Source organism: Ruditapes philippinarum, unplaced genomic scaffold (genome assembly GCF_026571515.1).
Source record: "Ruditapes philippinarum isolate M1 unplaced genomic scaffold, ASM2657151v2 ctg16219_1_1_1_1, whole genome shotgun sequence".
NCBI lineage: Eukaryota > Metazoa > Mollusca > Bivalvia > Venerida > Veneridae > Ruditapes > Ruditapes philippinarum.
This window is the reverse complement of record NW_026865034.1, coordinates 1-20,015: the sequence shown is the minus strand read 5'-3', so window position 1 is coordinate 20,015 and position 20,015 is coordinate 1. Positions and strand designations below refer to the sequence as shown.

General features: G+C 32.3%; 1 protein-coding gene across 1 annotated transcript; it reads left to right on the top strand.

Moving 5' to 3' along the window:
* The first annotated feature begins 3,108 nt into the window (after nt 1-3,108).
* On the top strand, nt 3,109-18,686 carry LOC132727640 (solute carrier family 35 member F6-like). The gene is made up of 9 exons (XM_060713213.1): nt 3,109-3,512; nt 7,150-7,219; nt 7,966-8,179; nt 8,970-9,146; nt 12,150-12,260; nt 13,069-13,224; nt 14,960-15,114; nt 15,989-16,136; nt 17,130-18,686. Exons 1-9 carry the CDS (start codon nt 3,436-3,438, stop codon nt 17,150-17,152), a joined length of 1,131 nt encoding a protein of 376 aa, XP_060569196.1. The 5' UTR covers nt 3,109-3,435; the 3' UTR covers nt 17,153-18,686.
* The last annotated feature ends 1,329 nt before the right edge of the window (nt 18,687-20,015 follow it).

Genomic DNA, 20,015 nt, shown 5'->3' with positions numbered 1-20,015 from the left:
GCCCTGCATATATGTAGTTGAAAACCATCAGTAATAAATCTAATTGGTTATATTTATATTGTTATCGAAACTTTGTTTTTGACTGTAAGAAATGATAGGAAAATTTGCTTTTGCATTATTTATGTCAGATAATTGTGGCCTAGACAACACAAAACATCAAAACTGTCATCAATGATCTGTTGAAGTGATATGTTATTATACCCAAACAAAGTATAACAGCTAGAGTATGGTGGAGTAAAATGTACCACTGATAGTAATTAGGTAAACAGAAAAAGGAACATGACTGTACAATTTAGGGTTTCTTCTCAGCACTTTAGGGACACAGCCAAACACCCAGAATTGGGAATTTTTATGATCTTTAAGACAGATTGGGAGAAACAGACAACAATATTGTACACAGCAAAAAAGACAAAGAAATCAAATATATGGTTAATAAAATATTTCACTCTTAGGCTCTTTTAAACATTTTGAATGTAAGATAACAATTTTTTATGGCATAGTGCTGTAATATTAAATGTAACAAAATGACAATAATTTTACTTTCTGTGCCTTGAATTGGGAATTTTCTCCTTGAAATTGGGAAAAAGGATATTTTGGAACACTCAGATTCTTATCCTGTTACATAATATTAAGCATTTTTTAACTGTTATTTAATCATTGTTTGGCAAAAGTATAAGTTTGATGATGAAAGTAAAAAAGTTTTAATGTAATTTTGGTCATATTTCAGTGGTTGGTTGACCTTACAGGCTTTCCGAGATAATTTACCAGTAATCACCAGTTTCTCTTCAAGTTTAAACTGTCTACAAATACCACATGATTTAAGCATAAGTGGTGATAGAAAAATGACCCTTACACTCGCTGAGATCAAGTGTTTCACTTTTAGTAATTACATCATTCATACTGATATTTATTAAGTTAATAGGCAAAATCTTTTAGCCGTAATAAAAAATAAGATCAACAAACAAGTTGTTTGACAGTTAACACATCCCTGATTGGTATTGACTGCTCATGGTTTAGTCGAGAACGTTTAACACTCAAGTAATCTACTTTTAAAGATATTTTGCTAATTTTAGATTGGTATTTCTTTAAGGAAAATAAATATCTAGTTCATTTAGATTACAAACATCTCTCTGATAAAATCAAGTACATGTATTTTATTGATTGTCATAACTTAGATTTTTAAACATTTCCCAAGAAAGAAAATTAATACTTTTTAGCTCGACTATTCGATAAGAATAAGTAGAGCTATTGCAGTCACCCGAGCGTCGGCGTCGGCTTAACCACTTATGTTAAAATTTTTGTAATAGTTCAAATATTTTCAAAGTCCATAGACATATTGCTTTGAAACTTTGCACACTTGTTCACCATCATGACCCCAACCTGTAGACAGGAGGAGGTAACTCTATCAAGCATTTGACAGAATTTTTCCCCTTTTTCGACTTAGAATTTACGTTAAAGTTTTTGTAATAGTTCAAATATTTTAAAAGTCCATTGACATATGGCTTTGAAACTTTGCACACTTGTTCAACATCATGACCCCAACCTGTAAACAGGAGGAGGTAACTGTATCAAGCATTTTTTTTTACTATCAAGCGCTAAGAATAGTCGAGCGTTGCTGTCCTACCGACAGCTCTTGTCTATGTTTGTAATTTGTTTTTTTTTTGGGAAAAAAATGCTTAAAATAGAATCAATTTCCAATTTACATGCAAACAATTTAAGACTTTTTCAGATAATAATTGTGAAGAGAGCATATTTTAATTATCAACATTATTTATTCCTTGCATTACTGAATGTAATCATATGATCTAACAAACCTACACCTTAAAATGTTTTGAGAATCTTGGTTTTATATTTTTAAACATATTATCCAGGAGATTAATAAAACATGTACAGTAACAACTAACCAAATATGTAATTTTGTAGTAAAAAAAACAGCATGATAATATATGATAGTCCCTTTAAAAAATCTTACTTTCCTAAATACATGTATCTTGACCAGTCTTTAAATAATTTTTGTTTCCCAAACCTGTGACACATGTCTATTTGGGTCAAGAAGGTAGGCGATTTAAATGTAAAAAAAATGTCTTGCATCCAAAATATTTTTCATTTAACAGTATATCAGATTTATTAAATTTCAAAAATTGTGAATGCTTAGCATTTGTTAAGAGTTTATAACGAACCAAAGTTTCAAAGTTTTTAGTGTATTTACATGGCACAGATATGAAACCGATATAAAAAGTAAGTAACAACATTATTTAATGAGGCTAACACGTTCGGTTACCGGATCTTCCATGACTGTGGGCCTCAGGTCTACCATGTGGGTCTCAGATGTGACAGACCCTGCTTTCTTGCATATTAGACGGGATTTTCTGCTAGTTTAACCCATGCTGGAAATGTCATCTGGCATGGCGCGGGGAGGGGGTGCAAGATGAGTCATGTGCTAAACAATGACGTCATTTTAGGCTTTTTAGCACATTTTATGAATGAACTGCATTAATTTGAATGATGTCATTTCGTAGCATTTTAGAATAAAGCTATGTGCCTAGGATGATGTCTCTTCGCAATTATGAATTACATTATAAATTCATATGCTATTGAATGAAAATTGTTATGGATGAAAGGACATTAATTTCCATGTAAAAATATCTTACTGATTTAAGCCTTTTTAAATATGATAGAATATGGCAAACATGCAAGGAAAAATACCGAATATGTTTTTGGTTTGGCCCGGCAGATACCAGAAGGATGGATATTCTGATTTGAACTGAAACATGTGACAGATATTATTATTATTAATGTTTAGTAAATAAACTACATGTACTTTCCTTTTTCTTTTTTTTTTAAGCTAAATAATTTTTTTTTTAGTTAACAGTGTCTTTTATGGGTAGGAAGCAGGAGGGGAAAACAAACAATATTTTATTTAAGCTCCTTCATTGGACTTTTCCATCTTTCAAACTGGAATAACCATTTCATTTTATGAAGAAAGAATTTCTCTATTTGAGAACAGTGTAGATTTTGATCTGATCATCATACAGTGTGAATGTGCTGGTTGATCTTTGTCTATGCTGGTCACATGGCGGCCATCAGCTGTTTATACTGATACTGTTATTTTGTTTTCAGAAGAATTTATCTAAAGAAGACAATGAGACCAAGTAATACTTAAACATTTAACAACACCTATAGATTTAGCAACAGAAAATAAGTGATAACTGTTCAACTATAGCTTACATACAGTAGACATAGCCAGGTGGACATAACCAGGTTGGACATAACTAGGTGGACATAACCTTTGTGATTGGTGGTCAAACATTGATTATCATTTCTCACAGTTGATAGATTATCACAAGTAGATATAATTTATCAGAATCTAGTAAAAGATACATAGCAAAAGAGGACTTTCAGACTTTTGGACCTGTCAAACATTGAAATATAAAGATGGCTTGGTCATCGTACCAGATTGTTCTGGCCATTGTTATGGTTATAACTGGCTCCTTGAATACATTATCTACAAAGTAAGTATATTGATAGGAAAATTATATTTTTGTATATGTGAAAATAGAGAATACATGGTTGATGTCGGAATCGAAAAAGTTTATCTGATGAGTGAGAAAGTGTATCTTGGTGAGCTTTTCACAGTGATATGGATAAACTTTCTCCATCCCAACAAAAACAAATTGTGCATGTATTTGATTTATCCTGCTTTCTAGTTTAATCATGTTTTTAGATTATTAAAAGGTTTCATTCTGTCTTTTCCTCGATAAAACAGCGTCTGTATGTAGTTTTGTTTTGCTACTTAGCATGTGACATCATCAGATTAACATGTGACATAATGACTGGAGATAGATAGGCTTTATTCAGCTGACAATAGCAGGATAAAGTTATATTTGCAGGGCAATAAAATGTATTATATGTTTTGTAACAACCCCCTAAGACTGAAAGATAGTAGTAGTAATTGAGCCGTGTCACGACAAAACCAACATAATGGGTTTGCAACCAGCATGGACCCAGACCAGCCGGCACATCTGCGCAGTCTGATCAGGATCCATGCTGTTTGCTTTCAGTTTCTGTACTTGTTATAGGGTTTGTAAGTGAACAGCATGGATCCTGATCAGACTGCGCAGGCTGGTCTGGATCCATGCTGGTCGCAAACCCATTATGTTGGTTTTGTCATGATGCGGCTCGTATTTAGCTAACAGGAGCAGTGATCAGAGTTTATATTTTATGATTGCTGATGTCTGTTGGTCACCATTCTGTTTACATCTTTGTTTACAGTTACTTTAAGAAACATCTCCCAAAATCATATAGTAGATATTGACCAAATTTCACTGAAGAATTATTTTAAAGTAAGAGGCTCTGAAGAAAGTTCTATAAATTATTTTGAGCTGATAATCAAGTATATGAAGGTCACAGAAGCAAAACAACAAAAACAAAAAATAACAAGAAAAAGAACCCAGACTTTCTACAAATATATCTCAGGTGAACAAAAAGGGCCATTATATTTTTCTTGTTCAAAAATAGACCTGCTCTTCTTTAGCTGTAAGAGTCAGTTGCTGTGGTAATTGATGCACACACTACTGCTTATGAAGCAACTTCATCTTGTTTTGAGTTTGTTATGCACCCCTTCGAAGGAGAAAGGGGTATATTGTTTTGATTGTTGGTCTGTCCGTCGGTAGACCACATGGTTTCTGCTGATTATCTTGAAAACTGTTTATTTCAAAGTCTTCATATTTCACACAGTGATTGTTCATAACTAGTAGATGACCCCTTTTGATTTTGGGGTCATTAGGTCAAAGGTCAAGGTCACAGAGACCTTAAATATCAAAATGGTTTCCGCTCATTATCTTGAAAAGTATTCATCACAAAGTCGTGATATTTCACATAAAGATTGGTCATAACTAGTTGATGGTAGCTGTCACAAGGTCAAAGGTCAAGGTCAGAAGGGACTTAAATGTCAGAATGGTTTCCACTGATTATCTTGAAAGGTATTCATCACAAAGTCTTCATACTTCACATATTGATTGGTCATAACTAGTAGATGAAGCCTATCAATTTTTGGGTCACTAGGTCAAAGGTCAAGGTCATAGGGGCCTTAAATGTCTGAATGGTTTCCGCAGATTATCTTGAAAAGTATTCATCATGAAGTCTTCATATTTCACATATTGATTGATCATAACAAGTTGATGACCTCTTATGATTTTTGGGTCACTAGGTCAAAGGTCAAGGTCACAGGGTTTTGAATGTTAGTATGGTTTCCGTTCATTATCTTGAAAGCTATGTATCCCAGTCTTCATATTTCTAATATTGATTGGTCATAACTATTAGACGACCCCTATTGATTTTGGGTCACTAGTTCAAAGGTCTAGGTCACAGGGGCCTTAAATGTCTCATTATTTTGAAAACTATTTATCACAAAGTCTTCATTATTTTTCTATTTTTCCATAATTGAACACTGTATGTACCCTTATATGACAAGTATCTCAAACAAAATTACCAATAATGTGAGTCAAGGGCTAGAAAGGGGGGCATATGCGTCATTCAACATTTCTTGTTTCTATTTGTCTTAGTTTGAATTAGATTAACAATGTACAATGGATTTGAAATTTCATATACACTAATACTACTTCTTTTTTTTTACTCTAAATCAATATACATGTACAAATTCAGCCAGGAAATATATTCATATCAAACAAACACATTTACAAAAAATTGATGGAGCTGTGATCAATGTTTACATCATGTTTTCAATGTAATATAACCATTTTGTAGTTCTTTGTATTATAACAGTGCCCTTGTAAAACCTCAAAGCATTAATTTTAATGTGTGTAGTCATTTGATGAAAAAATGTCTCAAATTCATTGTTAGATAATATAAAACTTTAATAAACATGTCTACAAAATGTTAGAAAACTTGCTGGAGGTTCTCTTTATGACAATTTTTCTTGAACTTTAACTCTCACCTAGTTGGAGCCTACAGTTATGCAATATTTCAGATTCAGATAAGAACTTTGATATATTAGCTTATATGAGACTTTATTTTTAAGGTTTTATATCTACCTTTTTACACAGTCGACTCTCGTTATCTCGAAGTCACTGGGACCGTCCAAAAAATATCGAGATAACAAAATGTCGAGATAAACATATAAGGGTATGAATCATGCAGAAACCGATTTTTACAAAAGACATGTGCATACCTTATGTATAAACTATGATATCCCCATGTCTTGTTTTCATAGGCCAAGTCAATATTTAACAAAGTAACATAAGCGGATATTTACCATCTTTACCAGCGGATATACGGGTGTCTGTGATAATAACACATAGTGAGGTTTACTCAGTAATACACCAATATAGTGAAAACATTGTTTTCAGGGTGGTTGATCCGGACCTTCCGGGTTATTTATCGGTTCTTTCTCGGGATTGTTCGACTGCTGATTGATTTGGTGGTGATGTTGTGAAACAAGATTACAACAATAGCTTTTCTATACTTTCACTATTTCATTTACATTAAAAGTCATAACGAATTGCTCGTATGTTCGAATATTTATAAAAAACCTAAAATTCACTCATTTTGGACATAAGTCAATCAACACGCTAAATAGATGAACTTAAAAGACAGCTAAACTTGTTCCAAAAATAATCATCATTATGACACACGCTATTGAGCAATTATTGTCTAGTTTGTGTTTTTCACACGTCTGAAGGGAACAGACGAAAGAAAACTATAAGTCGAGATAAACAAAGGATAATAGTGTGAAAATAAATGTTGGAGCTGAAATTTTACATCGAGATACTGAAAATATCGAAATAAAAATATCGAGATAAACAAAAAATTTCCAATATAGATAAAGAAGGAAGAAAATCAGGACTTTCAACATTTCATCGAGATAACGAAATATCGAGAAAAGCAATGTCGAGATAACAATAGTTGACTGTAATAATATTAATTGTTCCTTGTCATCAAGACCTTTTATATTCAGGTGAGCAACATTATACCCATCATTGTCCTCTTGTTACAATTTTGGTAATGTCAAACTTACAGCAAGAAGTTGCTGATACAAAGTCTTACTTGATTTATAATTGAAGAAAATAATCTAAATGCATTGACTAGAAAAGACCAAGATCTGCATGTAATTTCTTGTTTATATTTAAGATGGGCAGACAGACAGTCGGCTGAGGGGTCTGATGGGACAGTCAGGAAATTTGATCATCCATTTTTACAGGTATGTATGATAATGTACATATTTTATACATTTCTAAGCTAAAGCATATGTTAAGTCGCCACCTTCATTGAAATCAAATCTAAGTTTGTGGTCATATTCTTTGCATCATTTAAATGGCTTTAATGCATAAATGAAATAATTGGGATGGGGGTCACCTACTTTGTGACATATTACCTGTCCCTGAATGTAAGTTTTATTCTTAGGTCATTTTCAAGGGAAGATAACTCAAAACTGTGGCAAGCAACACCTTTTTTTATTTTAAATTTGTGTTTTTTAGTTATTTTCCTGTCATAGTGCAACATGTGCAAAAATTCTATCATTTTTTTTTTCTATAGTTTATGAGAACTGATAGAAATTTTTATCAACTTATGTCCCTTTTATTTTTGAGAAAAATATAGTATGTTTAAACATTGAACCATAGCATCTTCTCCTGAAAGTGATGAAAATAATAAACTATAGTAAAAAATCTCACTATCAGGGGCAGACAACTTGAAAAGTAGGATGGTGACCCCAAAGTTATTTCTTCATCAGTTTTAATCAATCAAAATTTGCTTTATTGATGCAAAGTTTAAGAAAATGTTCTCGCTAGTTTAAATCTTCTTATCTTTCTTTGCCTTACTAAAATTAAGGGCTTAATACCTTAATTATAATGTTCTGTTTATATCTATTATTTATTTTTAAGCAATATATATATATTTTGTACTACTAAACATGTTTGTAATAATTATAATCTATATCTGTTACAGGCTGTGGGAATGTTTATAGGAGAGTTCACCTGTCTGGTAGCTTATTATATAATTAAGATTTGTTGTCGACCTCAACAAGCTGTAGAAGGCGAGCAGCCGAGGTCATTTAACCCGTTAATATTCCTGCCCGCAGCCATGCTAGACATGTGTGGAACCTCTATCATGTATATAGGGCTAAATCTAACTTACGCCTCAAGTTTTCAGATGTTGAGAGGTAATCATAACGTGTGGTTGTAATATATATAATGATTTACTTATATCTTTTGTCAATAGATTTTATCCGGAACTCAGCAAATGCGGATTTTTCCGAGCTTATTGCCCAATACAAACTTTTACTGTTGTAACTTCACGATGCATTTACGGTCACAATAAATAAGTCAACGCTTATTTTCGAAGGTGTAACTGTAAAAGTTTGTTTGTACCCCTGGATTAGCTGGGGTAAAATCCAAAATATTCTTAACTACGTGTTTGGCTATTACAAATCTTCCATTTAGTAGAGAGAACATTGGATTTGTAATAGAGGGGTCCTAGGTTGATCGTTGCTCAAGACAAAATTTCTATGTGATAATTGATTTCTAACATCATAATTATCTTATAGTCATTAGTTAGTTACCACTGATCCAAAAGTCATGTGTGATGAATAATAAGTACAAGTAGTTGGTCACTTGCGGAGATATTGGTATTTAGTGGTTAGTTACCCAGGAATAATGATAAATCTACATTTATTTCAAGTTTGAAATTTTTGAAAATGACGATACATTTCTCTATCACCTTGTGTAAAATGTACAGTGATTGATAAAATTTTCTATCTCCGTAATAATGAAGTACGTCATATTAGATGAGAATTTTATTGATTGCCATAACATAAATGTTAAATTTAAAAATAACAATTTCTAATGGTAGAAATTAGCAATACAAAATGCATGTTATTTTTTCAAATAAACATATGTAATATTTATTTATTATAATATTATATATTATTATATTACTGTCTTACATTACAGGGGCAGTCATTATCTTCACGGCATTATTATCTGTGGCGTTTCTAGGCCGTGTGATACGTAAACACATGTGGGTAGGAATGTTTACTGTGTTATTAGGTCTGTTGTTGGTTGGACTGGCAGATATTGTATTTGGGTCACCTGATGGGCCGAGCACAAACACTAACGGCATTATAGCAGGTACATCCTTTCTGTTAGATTGTTTTATTTGGGGCAGTTTGTACTTTTAGATTGTTTGGGGCAGTATGTTTTGTTTGGGTCAGTTTGTACAAGCATTTTTAGCTTGTCTGTTTCAAAGAAAAAAAACAAGCTAGTCAAGATGGCTGTCTTATTAGACAGATTTTGTTTGTCCGTTTACTAGTACTATTTAAATCATACCATACTGAATTTTTTATGTTCACAGCACTGATATCAAACGAAGTCCACTATGATCCAAAAGTCTAAAAATATATATGTAAAAAAATTGAATTATTACATTATTATTAGCCAGATTTGAGCTTTAACTTTTGTTCTTTTATTTTTCACAATCAGAATAATAAATTAAAATAATAAATCTGAAAAAATTAAGTGTTCAAATAATCTGAAAATTTTGATCTTATTATTGTTCTAACTTTCTATAAAGTGACATTATGCTCATTCTTTCATTGGCAAGTTGAACTGAATTGACTATATACATGTATATTTCTAAAGATTAACTGTTATACTAGTAATTGACCAACAGTTGATATTGGAATTTTTTAAAGGTAAAATATAAGTCTACTTCAATTATAAAAAAACTGTCCCACTCTTTTTATAAATTGAACATTACCTATAAATTCCAATGAGTATTTACAGAAATTTCCATGGGCTACGCATATTATTTCTCATTCATGTGAAGGAAATTATAACAATGAAAGGAATTGACATTACGCCACCTGTCAATCAAGCTGGCAGGGGTCTTACAAATAAGGCAATCGGCGATCGCTATCAGTTTCATGCTAAGATGTCTGCAAAATCCGTCATTTTCCTTAGACAAGCTATTTGTATAAGACAATGGCGCAGCAGTATTTATATTAAAATTATTTTGATTTTTTTTTCAATTTAAAGCTATTAAATCGGTATTATTATCAAAGTTTCCAACTATCCTGACATATTGACAGATGGAGTCAGTTAGTTCATTTTACAAAAAATATCATATATTTGTATATATGAAAATAATAAGTTATTTAGTAGATACAAAAGCAGAGACATAGATATTATCTAGATGTTGTCTACATCTCTGACAAAAGTTAATATAGAGAGTAATAAAGAATCCCTAAAGATTTAAAATGTTGCCAGCTCGGTTTGATTGAGTCTGTTCATGAACTGTAATGGAAAGTGCAAGTAACTGTCCTCGCCCCCTGGCACCGGCTTAAGCTGCATTCAACATTTAACGTGACCTTTTTGAATTTTGAAACATCCGCAGATGTGTTCATATGATGGTTATCATGGAACCTTCAATGTGGAAGTGCCATTCCATGAAAAGCGGCATAAGGTCCCCAAGTGAAAAAATGCATGTGCCCTAAATGAGAAAACAATGGGCGGAACTAAATAAAATGGAATTTTGAATGGCGTTCAGAGGTTATAAAGCCTGGCTATACCACAATGCATTGAACAAAGGAATAAATTAAACAAATACTCTATTCCTTCCTTTATTACAATGATGTCTATTCATAGTCACATAATATATTATAAGGTCTGATATGACATTTTTGTTTGTTCTTAACATAGTGTCAATAAAATGCTGCAGTAGACAAAAGTACTTGCAAATAAAATGAGAGAATATGCTATGAATATTGTATGTGATATAATCCTACCTAAATATTTCTATTAAAGCTCAATGAATTAAGATTAAATATTTCGATACATCTGCTTCAATAACATCATACCTGATCACGTTTTTAATTTAAAACTGAGGTCTCACCGTCTGGTGTATGCTAAACTTATTTTGAAGTGAATAATGCAACAAAATGTATTGCGTTTTATCACAAAACATATCCAATGTATAAATATACATATAATCATATAAGTTACGCAAGGGCAATTTTCTCATAATGATGCAATTTTAACAATTAATGCACAAATGCATTATATATAAATGATTTAGCACATAAAACCCTAAAAACATTTGTAAATGTTACTGTGTTATTGATATAATTTTACTATTTATATGTTCCTCTACTTAAATTTTAACTTTCTTTGAATTTGTAAACTAAAATGATATTTTGTCGGTAACATCTTCCTTGAATTCAACAAGAAATATAACAAGATCTTTGCCAACCGTTTTATTCATAATTAATGCATGAATGAAGTTATTTGTTACTTTTGTTTAAATACCATAATACATTAAACTATTCAAGAAAAGCATTAAACTTTTGTATATACCAATTATATAAGGTAAATTCATTAGTAACTTTAGTGGCAAAATAGTTTCCTGTAAATGTCGGTACCTTGTTTTGTCTAAGGTTTTGAATGACCGCGTCACGTGAATCAGTGGGCGGAGCAATCTCTTCTCTGGCATTATGTCAATTATGGCAAAAAAAAACCAACTTATTTTGACTCGCCTGTTCACTCACTATATACCCTTGGATGGACATAAATGTCACTTTAACATGTTGATCCTGTCATGTGAAAAACTTGAGTGAAGCCCATTTAAGCAAGCAACAGTACAGGGCCTTATCAGTAACACAGTCATTCAGCTAGATATGCAAGTCTTTATTGTCGCTGAAGTATAAATTCAATCTCCCAAGCAGTGATCTCCCCTTGTCAGTACAGAGATAAAATCAATCTCCTACGCAATAATCTCCCCTTATCACTACAGAAATCTCTGCCATCACAAACATTTAAATATCAATATTTTGATATTTTATATTTTTTTAACTTTTTAATTTATTTTTCGTTATTTTGTATACTTTTGATAATTTTTTTTATTAAATATAACAGATGTAAGTACAAAAAGTTAAAAATAAAACAGAAAGAGAAAAATGACGTTAGATTTTCTATGTAACGGTCGATTATTAATGATTTACATTTGTATTTCGCAGTTATGTCATGTGACTTTCATCATTATGTCAATTTATGTGACATCTTTGAAGGCAGTGATTACAATTCTGCCAAGGGAGGTAATCACTGAGGAGTTAGGTATAAAATGTTAATATATTGTAGGTGATTTACTGATCATTATGGCTCAGGTGATAGTCTCAGTACAGATGGTGTATGAAGAACGGGTGATCGGAAGATTTAATGTACAACCTCTGGCAGCCGTCGGATATGAAGGTATTGTCTCTATTTCTATTGTTAAAGTGAAAATTCTTATTATATATGATTTGTATGTATGAATGCATTGGTATGACAATAAGCTGTATACTTAAATTTTAAATAAACTTCTGTTCTGTTTTGTTCTATTCCTCATTTTGTTACATTCACCAATAAGTTGAGAGTGTAAAAATCCATACATACATTGCGTACTCATTTCATCACCTTAGTGCAGTAACTGGTTAACTCTATATATAAGTTAATAGGAGTTAACGTATTACTGCACTAAGGTGACAACTTTAGTCCAAATTACTGTAATTACTGCAGTGTACTTACATATATTACTTATTTATGGCAAAATCTGTGTCTCCAAGCAAGATTTTGACCTATAACACAAGTATCATAGAATCAGATTATTTTAACTACTTCTCATCTTTATTTACATTAATGCAGCCTGGAGAAGAAAATGAATGACAAACCCAATATTTCCTCTCGTTAGTGGTCTTGACCTTTTTCTAGCAATGTATTTCAGGTGATCGATCCAGGGCCATCATGGCCCTCTTGTTTTATATTTTAAGAATAACAGGAGTTTTTTTATAGCCAACTATGTACAGATCTACTGAAATGTGTGAAGAAATATAAAGTACAAGTATTAACGGTACAACAAATATATGCCTTTTAAAATAACTTTGAAAAAAAACAACTGTACAAACAGTTCTTTTCCTTGGTCCACTGATTAAAGTAGCGGAGTTCTTAGGGCTTCTTAAGCAAGACAGTGGGCAGTTTAATTTAAAGTGACAGCTATATTAATTCTGTGCTTGGTTTTCAGGACTTTTCGGGGCCCTTGTTTTAGGATTATTGTTGATACCTTTTTACTACATTGATGCTGGAAGTTTCAGTCATGCGGCAGGAAATAGACTAGAGAACGTACACGATGCATTCGTACAGATGGGAAACAATTGGAGAATCATTTTAGCTACAGTTGGTAAGAGGAAGTAAAAAAAGTAAATGAGCCGCGTCATGACAAAACCAACATAATGGGTTTGCGACCAGCATGGATCCAGACCAGTCTGCGCATCCGCGCAGTCTGATCAGGATCCATGCTGTTCGCTATCAGTTTCTCTACTTGTTATAGGGTTTGTAAGCGAACAGTATGGATCCTGATCAGACTGCGCGGATGCGCAGGCTGGTCTGGATCCATGCTGGTCGCAAACGCATTATGTTGGTTTTGTCATGACGCGGCTCAAATGAATAGTATGTTACAGTATCATAGTAAAACAATGAAAACAGAGGTAGATGGACATATAAATTATATCAGAAAGTGGTGGTCTTGGGATTGATATGTCTGCATTTTTAGCTCGACTTTTCTATGAAAAGGGGAGCTATCCTACTCGCCCCGGCGTCGGCGTCGGCGTTGGCGTCGGCGTTGGCGTCACACCTTGGTTAAGTTTTTCGTACCACCCCACTTTATTTCAGAAGTATTACAAGTATGGCTTTGAAACTTACCATACTTGTTCACCATCATAACCTCCATCTACAGACAAGAGTACATAACTCTGTCAAGGTTTTTGACAGAATTATGGCCCTTTTTTGACTTAGAAAGTGTATTGAGCTTGGTTAAGTTTTTTGTACCACCCACTTTATTTCAAAACCATTGGAGGTATTGCTTTGAAACTGACCATACTTGTTTACCATCACGACCTTCATCAACAGACAAGAGGACATAACTCTGTCAAGGTTTTTGACAGAATTATGCCCCTTTTTGACTTAGAAAATACATTGAATATGGGTAAAATCCACTTATTGCCTTAACCCTTTGAGATATTGCTTTGAAACTTTTAATGCTATTTCACATCATTACCCCCATCTGTACGCAAGAGAAGGTAACTCTGTCAAGGATTTGTTTTAAAAATTAAGGCCTTTTATCGACTTAGAATCTTGGTTAAGTTTTTAGTACCAGTCCACTTTTTGACTGAACTGTTTGAGATATTAATTTGAAAGTTGGAATACTTGTTTACAATCATGATTCCCAAACATGTCCAGGAGAAGGTAATTCTGTCAAAGATTTTATTTGAATTATGGCCCTTAACTGTCAATGTTTTGTATTATAGGCAAGCACTAAAAAAGTCGAGCGCGCTGTCTTACGGACAGCTCTTGTTTTCTGAGGTCCAGTCATTCCAAAGGGGTTCAGTTCATTTTTTTCCTGGTTTGTCCAGGAAAGAGGAGTTAGATATAATGAATTTAAGTAACAAAAACTAGTTTTAATATCATTGATAGATATACATGTATAATATTTCTTTCAGATCATTTATAGTTTTATATTAAATTGTCATTTGGAATACAGAAAACCGATACGATATCTAACTTTGTTACGCTGATAAGCATTAGTTAAAAGATTTCAAGATACATTTAATATTCTTTATTCATTGTTGAATTTTTCCTCAATTCTCATAAAGTATGTTATTGTTTTACACCCAACATATGTGATTTCTCGTTCATTTTGTAAAAAAAAAAAAACAGGAAAATTCAAATCAGCAACTCAATCAGTGATAAAACTTTGAAACATACATGTAGTGACTGTATCTTTGAGAATACTGTTACTTACCAGGTTTTGTTACTCATTGAAGCAAAAAAAAATATTTTCTCCACATGTAATTTGTTATCAAAAAATGTTTTCTTCTGACACAGGTATTATAATGTCAATATTTTCTCCTCCCCAGGTAATATAATGAGCATAGCATTTTTCAATTTTGCTGGTATCAGTGTTACTAGAGAGTTGAGTGCCACAACAAGGATGGTGTTGGACAGTGTTCGAACACTGGTCATCTGGGCTGTAACACTGTCACTTTCCTGGCAGGATTTCCAATATTTACAGGTATTTAACCTCTTGATCTTGTTTGGTGAAATATCTTTCAACATTATTTCAACTACTGAAATGTTAAATGATAAGCCCTTTGTCACCAGCTTAGAACTTGACCAGTCTGTACATCTGAGCAGTCTGACCAGGCCCTATACTGTTGGTTGACAACTTAAAATTTTTCTTTTGATTTCCCCCAAAATTGATGTGATTGACATTTTCAAAAACAAGTCAGCTGGACAAATCCATTTAGAAACAATATACAGTATAGGCTAATGTGTTTAGCCATATATTTTTACACAATCTGTTAGATAGCCCATGTAAACATACATTCATGTATTATTTCACTTGTTACCCCATACCCTTTGAGGTATTGCTTTGAATCTTTGTGTATTTGTTAGTGACCATTATCCCCACTACCAGGCAAGTACTTACAATAGTCAAGCAGGCTGTCTTACAGACATCTCTCGTTATACTACAGGAGGCAGAAACAATTTGTGTATATTTTAGGTTGTAGAGTATATATAACTGGTTGCAGAATAAATTTGATTTGTTTGATTCAGGTTGTAGGGTTTTGATATTACTGCACGTTTGGAACGACCTTTTTCATTGGATAATCGTGACTTTTATATAGTTTCATATACAAGGCTGTTGTCCATTCATGAAGAGATCTTACTTTTTTCTCTAAAAAATGATGTTTGCTGTATTATAAATTCATTATAAGGATTGTTGACAGGTTATATGGCCGTATATAAACGGCTGTTTGCAATCGCCAAGCAGCTCGGGTTATATTTACAAACAGCCATTTATATAGGGCCATATAGCCTGTCAACAATCTTTATAACTAATGATATAACTGATTGCTAGGACAATTTTGTGTATTATATTTCAGGTTGTAGGGTTTATATTGCTGATACTAGGAATGATGTTATACAATGATATTATCATCATGCCATGGTGGAGACGTAGACGTGAGATGAGAGAGGTCAATCAAAATGATAGGAACATTGGCGAGAGAGAAAGACTCCTGGGTAATAGAGGTAATAGTCTGTAATTTAAATATTTAATGTGCAAAATACTAGTTTTTTAGCAAAGATCATTATAGAAATGATGCCAGTGACTTCCTTGACGACATATCAGTGTTACGGGGGTAGTTTAAAAGACTAGTCAGCTTTTTGTAAATATGATGTGACTGGAAGTGGTTAATTGTTAAATTTTCTGCAATATTGTTGTAAAAGGATGATGAACATTTAGCTTTCTACTACATGTAGAAGACACTGTTACCTATGTTGCTGAAAGATTGATTTGGAAAATAATAAAATTAAGCATGGTCAGACACACACTGTGAAATGGACTTTGGCTTTTGATATTTTTTTACTTTCAGTTTTTAATTGAAATTAATTTAAGAACAATAAGCCAAACTTATGTAACCAGCAGCATGTGACCAGGTCATACAACTCTGATGTACAACTTTTGTCTAGTGATTGGTTTATACAGAATTTATTTTAGTTTGATTGTGTAGGAAGCTATGAGCTTATAGACACACTTTCTAGTCATTTCCTGGAACCAACCAGTACTAAGCAATGAGTGTAAAGTTTCTTGCTCAAGGAAACGACGACATGCCCCTGACAGGGTTTGAACTCATGCAGCTAGCGATGATTAGATTACTAAGTCTGATGCGTTAACCACTCGGCCGTGTTGCCATGTCACATCAAGTCTAGGTTTATACTGGTGATTGCATATCCATTGCCTTAACAATTTTATCATTAATAAAAAGAATAAGGAAAGTGAAACACATCATTGTGTAAAAAAAATAGCTTTTCATTTTTCTGATCTATTTATGTTGTAGTGATATTTTATTATTAGAACTCTTTCTTTGTGATATTGTGGGTTGACCACAAAACTGCAGTAACTTGTATGAAATAAAGACGGACATACAACAGTTTTGCGATCAATCATCAATATAGTTGTGAGTTGATTATATATGATGTCATGACTATTTATAGAAATATTTCTACTTTTTGTTTTTCCAGATGATGGCCATGCTGTAAATTAACTTTACCTTGACAACCGTGCATATGACAACCATACATATGAAACTGTTGGTCTATTACATGTGATAACACAACTGACATACATTTCATTCTACTAATTCTACTAAAAGCACCATAATAAGTCATTTCATAAGGCTACAATGAAATAACCTTTGGTACTAGAGACATTTTTAGAAAGTATATATGACTGTCTCCATATGGTGTCTGGATATTTTTTATATAACTATATTATTATTTCAAATTTAAATGTATGATGGAATTCTCTTTAGATAAAAGCACATTCCTTTACATGAAATAGTTATAAATAACAATTTTCACCCCAATTTTGATACTGATTTTAATTTGTTATATACCTATTGCTTGTTGGTATATGAAATAGATAAAAGCATAAAATATTGGATGTTACAAGGATAAGTCCTACAACTTAGAAGATAATTTAATTTTAACTTTTAAATGGGGCAGATAAGCTCTGGTCAGATTTCATTGTTATATAGGCTTTTTTCTCCTCTATATAGCAAATTCTGGCAATGTTGAGCCCTTCATCACCAACAAAATTTTCAGGTTTACTTAACAAAAAACAATTTTTTATTTAAAAAGCATTTTTTATTTAAAAAGCATGTTTTTTATATATAAAAATCAAAATGCATTTAAATGAAGACTAGTCGAAAAATTAATATGTATTTTTCTAAATCTGGAAAAATTCAGGGGCCCTAACATGCTGTTAGACACCTTTATTCATATAATTTTGTGTTTTATTTAAATAATTTTGTGTTTTATTTGAATGAACATTCCTATTAATGTTGAAGAGTCTAATGCTGGCAATAATTGATATATTTATTACTTATCTATTACATTATGTTAGTTTTTGAACAATCATTGACTCTCTGTTTGTTTCATCTAGCCCCCATCGAAAGATCTCTCATATTAATACTCATTACTTTAGCTACAATTATAAGACATTCTATATTTGAGCCGCCTCACGACAATACCAACATATTGCGTTTGCGACCAGCATGGATCCAGACCAGCCTGCGCAGTCTGATCAGGATCTATGCCGTTCGCTTACCAACTCTATTACAAGTAGATAAATTGATAGCGAACAGCATGGATCCTGATCAGACTGCACGGATGCACAGGCTGGTCTGGATCCATGCTGGTCGCAAACGCACTATGTTGGTTTTGTCGTGACGCGGCTCATTTGTTACTTATCTCTGGCTTAGGTGCCAGATTTTTACAAGAGAGTTCTAGTTTTACATATTTGTTTACTCCCTTTTGATTACATACAATGTATATCAAACATTTTGCAGTAAACACATTGTTTTTCACTGTGTAAAGATTATAAAGGGGATTTAGCTTATATTGTTTTGAAATTTTGTGATGTATATTAAGTTTATAAATATCAATTTGGGTTTAGTCAAATGGGATTTAGATATCAAGGTGCTGTAAAGTGTTTACATGGATGTACTTTACAGTATAGTGTATCTATAGGGTTATCTGCTAAAGCACTCAACTTGCATGGGGTAATAGTAAACTGCTTATGTGTAATAAAGGGTTAAGAAATCAAGATTTGTCCCTATGTTTATTTATAAGCTGGGCACCAGTATATGTATAAATTTTCAAAACATAGAACTTAAAAAAAGATAAAAAAAAAAATATTAAAGAATATAAGAAATAAATGTATGCATCAAGATAGTGTTGAACAAACATGAACAATTCAAAAGTATAGTGAATGTGATTTTGTTTAACATATTTTGTGTATGATTTTTCTATTTTTTTCCTAATTAATATTTTCTATTTATATTATTGTAAAATTTTGCATTTGTAATTTAATTGTTATAATATTATTATTTATTCAGTGTGCAATTTGAATGGCTTGGCTATTTTGTAAAATAGTGGGAGCTATCAGACTCATTGTTGTGTTAAGTTTATATAACACATGGTTATGGTTTTTTATGTGTATATTTATATCTCAAACTCCAGGATCATAATCGTTGGTCACTGTCCAAGACCCATAACTGTAACAAAAATGTTGTCTGAATTGTACCCCTTGGTTAACTAAGAATGAGATTTCATACCTGATATAAGGGTGATTATTATAAGCCGCTGACCAAGATAAACTATTACTATGTGATGAATTTAAAATGAATTATTACATTGTGCACTGAAAACATTGGAAAGTGAAGGTTGTTGTATGCAAACCGCAACTACTGAATGTATTCATTTGAAACTTTATAAAACTATAATTTCAAGGTTATAATTGTAAATCCTTAATGGGAATTTCTTTAAGGTGACAACAGACACTTTCCGTGGTAATCACATAAATGTCATTTAAACCAACTTATTTTAAAAATAATTGTTATTTATTTAATCTTTGTGCATTAAATGTCGTTGATCATCATAAAAAATAACATATTTGAAAAAAATGTCTTTGTAAATGATTGATTTTTAATAAAAATCCTAAAATTTTAAATCGTCATATCAAAGTCATTTTTTATTTTTTTGTCATCAAACTTTTGGAAAATAAACATACTTATAATATCTGGGGAACCGTGTCTCAAATTTTGTCTATCTTTTCTCAAAGAAATATTACGTAACGTCAAACATTTTATGCGACTTTTTTCACCATACATATTACGTAATTAAAGATAATTAAGTCGCTGATTGAGCAAACAAAAATCCCTGACACGGTTCCCTCCGTAAATGAATTCCCTTTCATGTGCTTTAAACCGCATGTTAATTGCTTGATTATTAAAAAAGTTATGCCGATTCAAATTTAGTCCGATCCGCATCAAACGAAGTGTCATAAATTGGCTGTTCTCTCTCGGACCCCTACGTTTTCACGCTAAATAATTACATAATACACAA

Excerpts from the sequence above, each read along its gene's own strand:
- LOC132727640 (XM_060713213.1), top strand. The coding sequence starts at position 3,436 with ATGGCTTGGTCATCGTACCAGATTGTTCTGGCCATTGTTATGGTTATA. Across the intron at positions 7,220-7,965 it reads TTGATCATCCATTTTTACAG|GCTGTGGGAATGTTTATAGG; the intron begins GTATGTATGATA and ends TATCTGTTACAG. Across the intron at positions 9,147-12,149 it reads CACTAACGGCATTATAGCAG|GTGATTTACTGATCATTATG; the intron begins GTACATCCTTTC and ends AATATATTGTAG.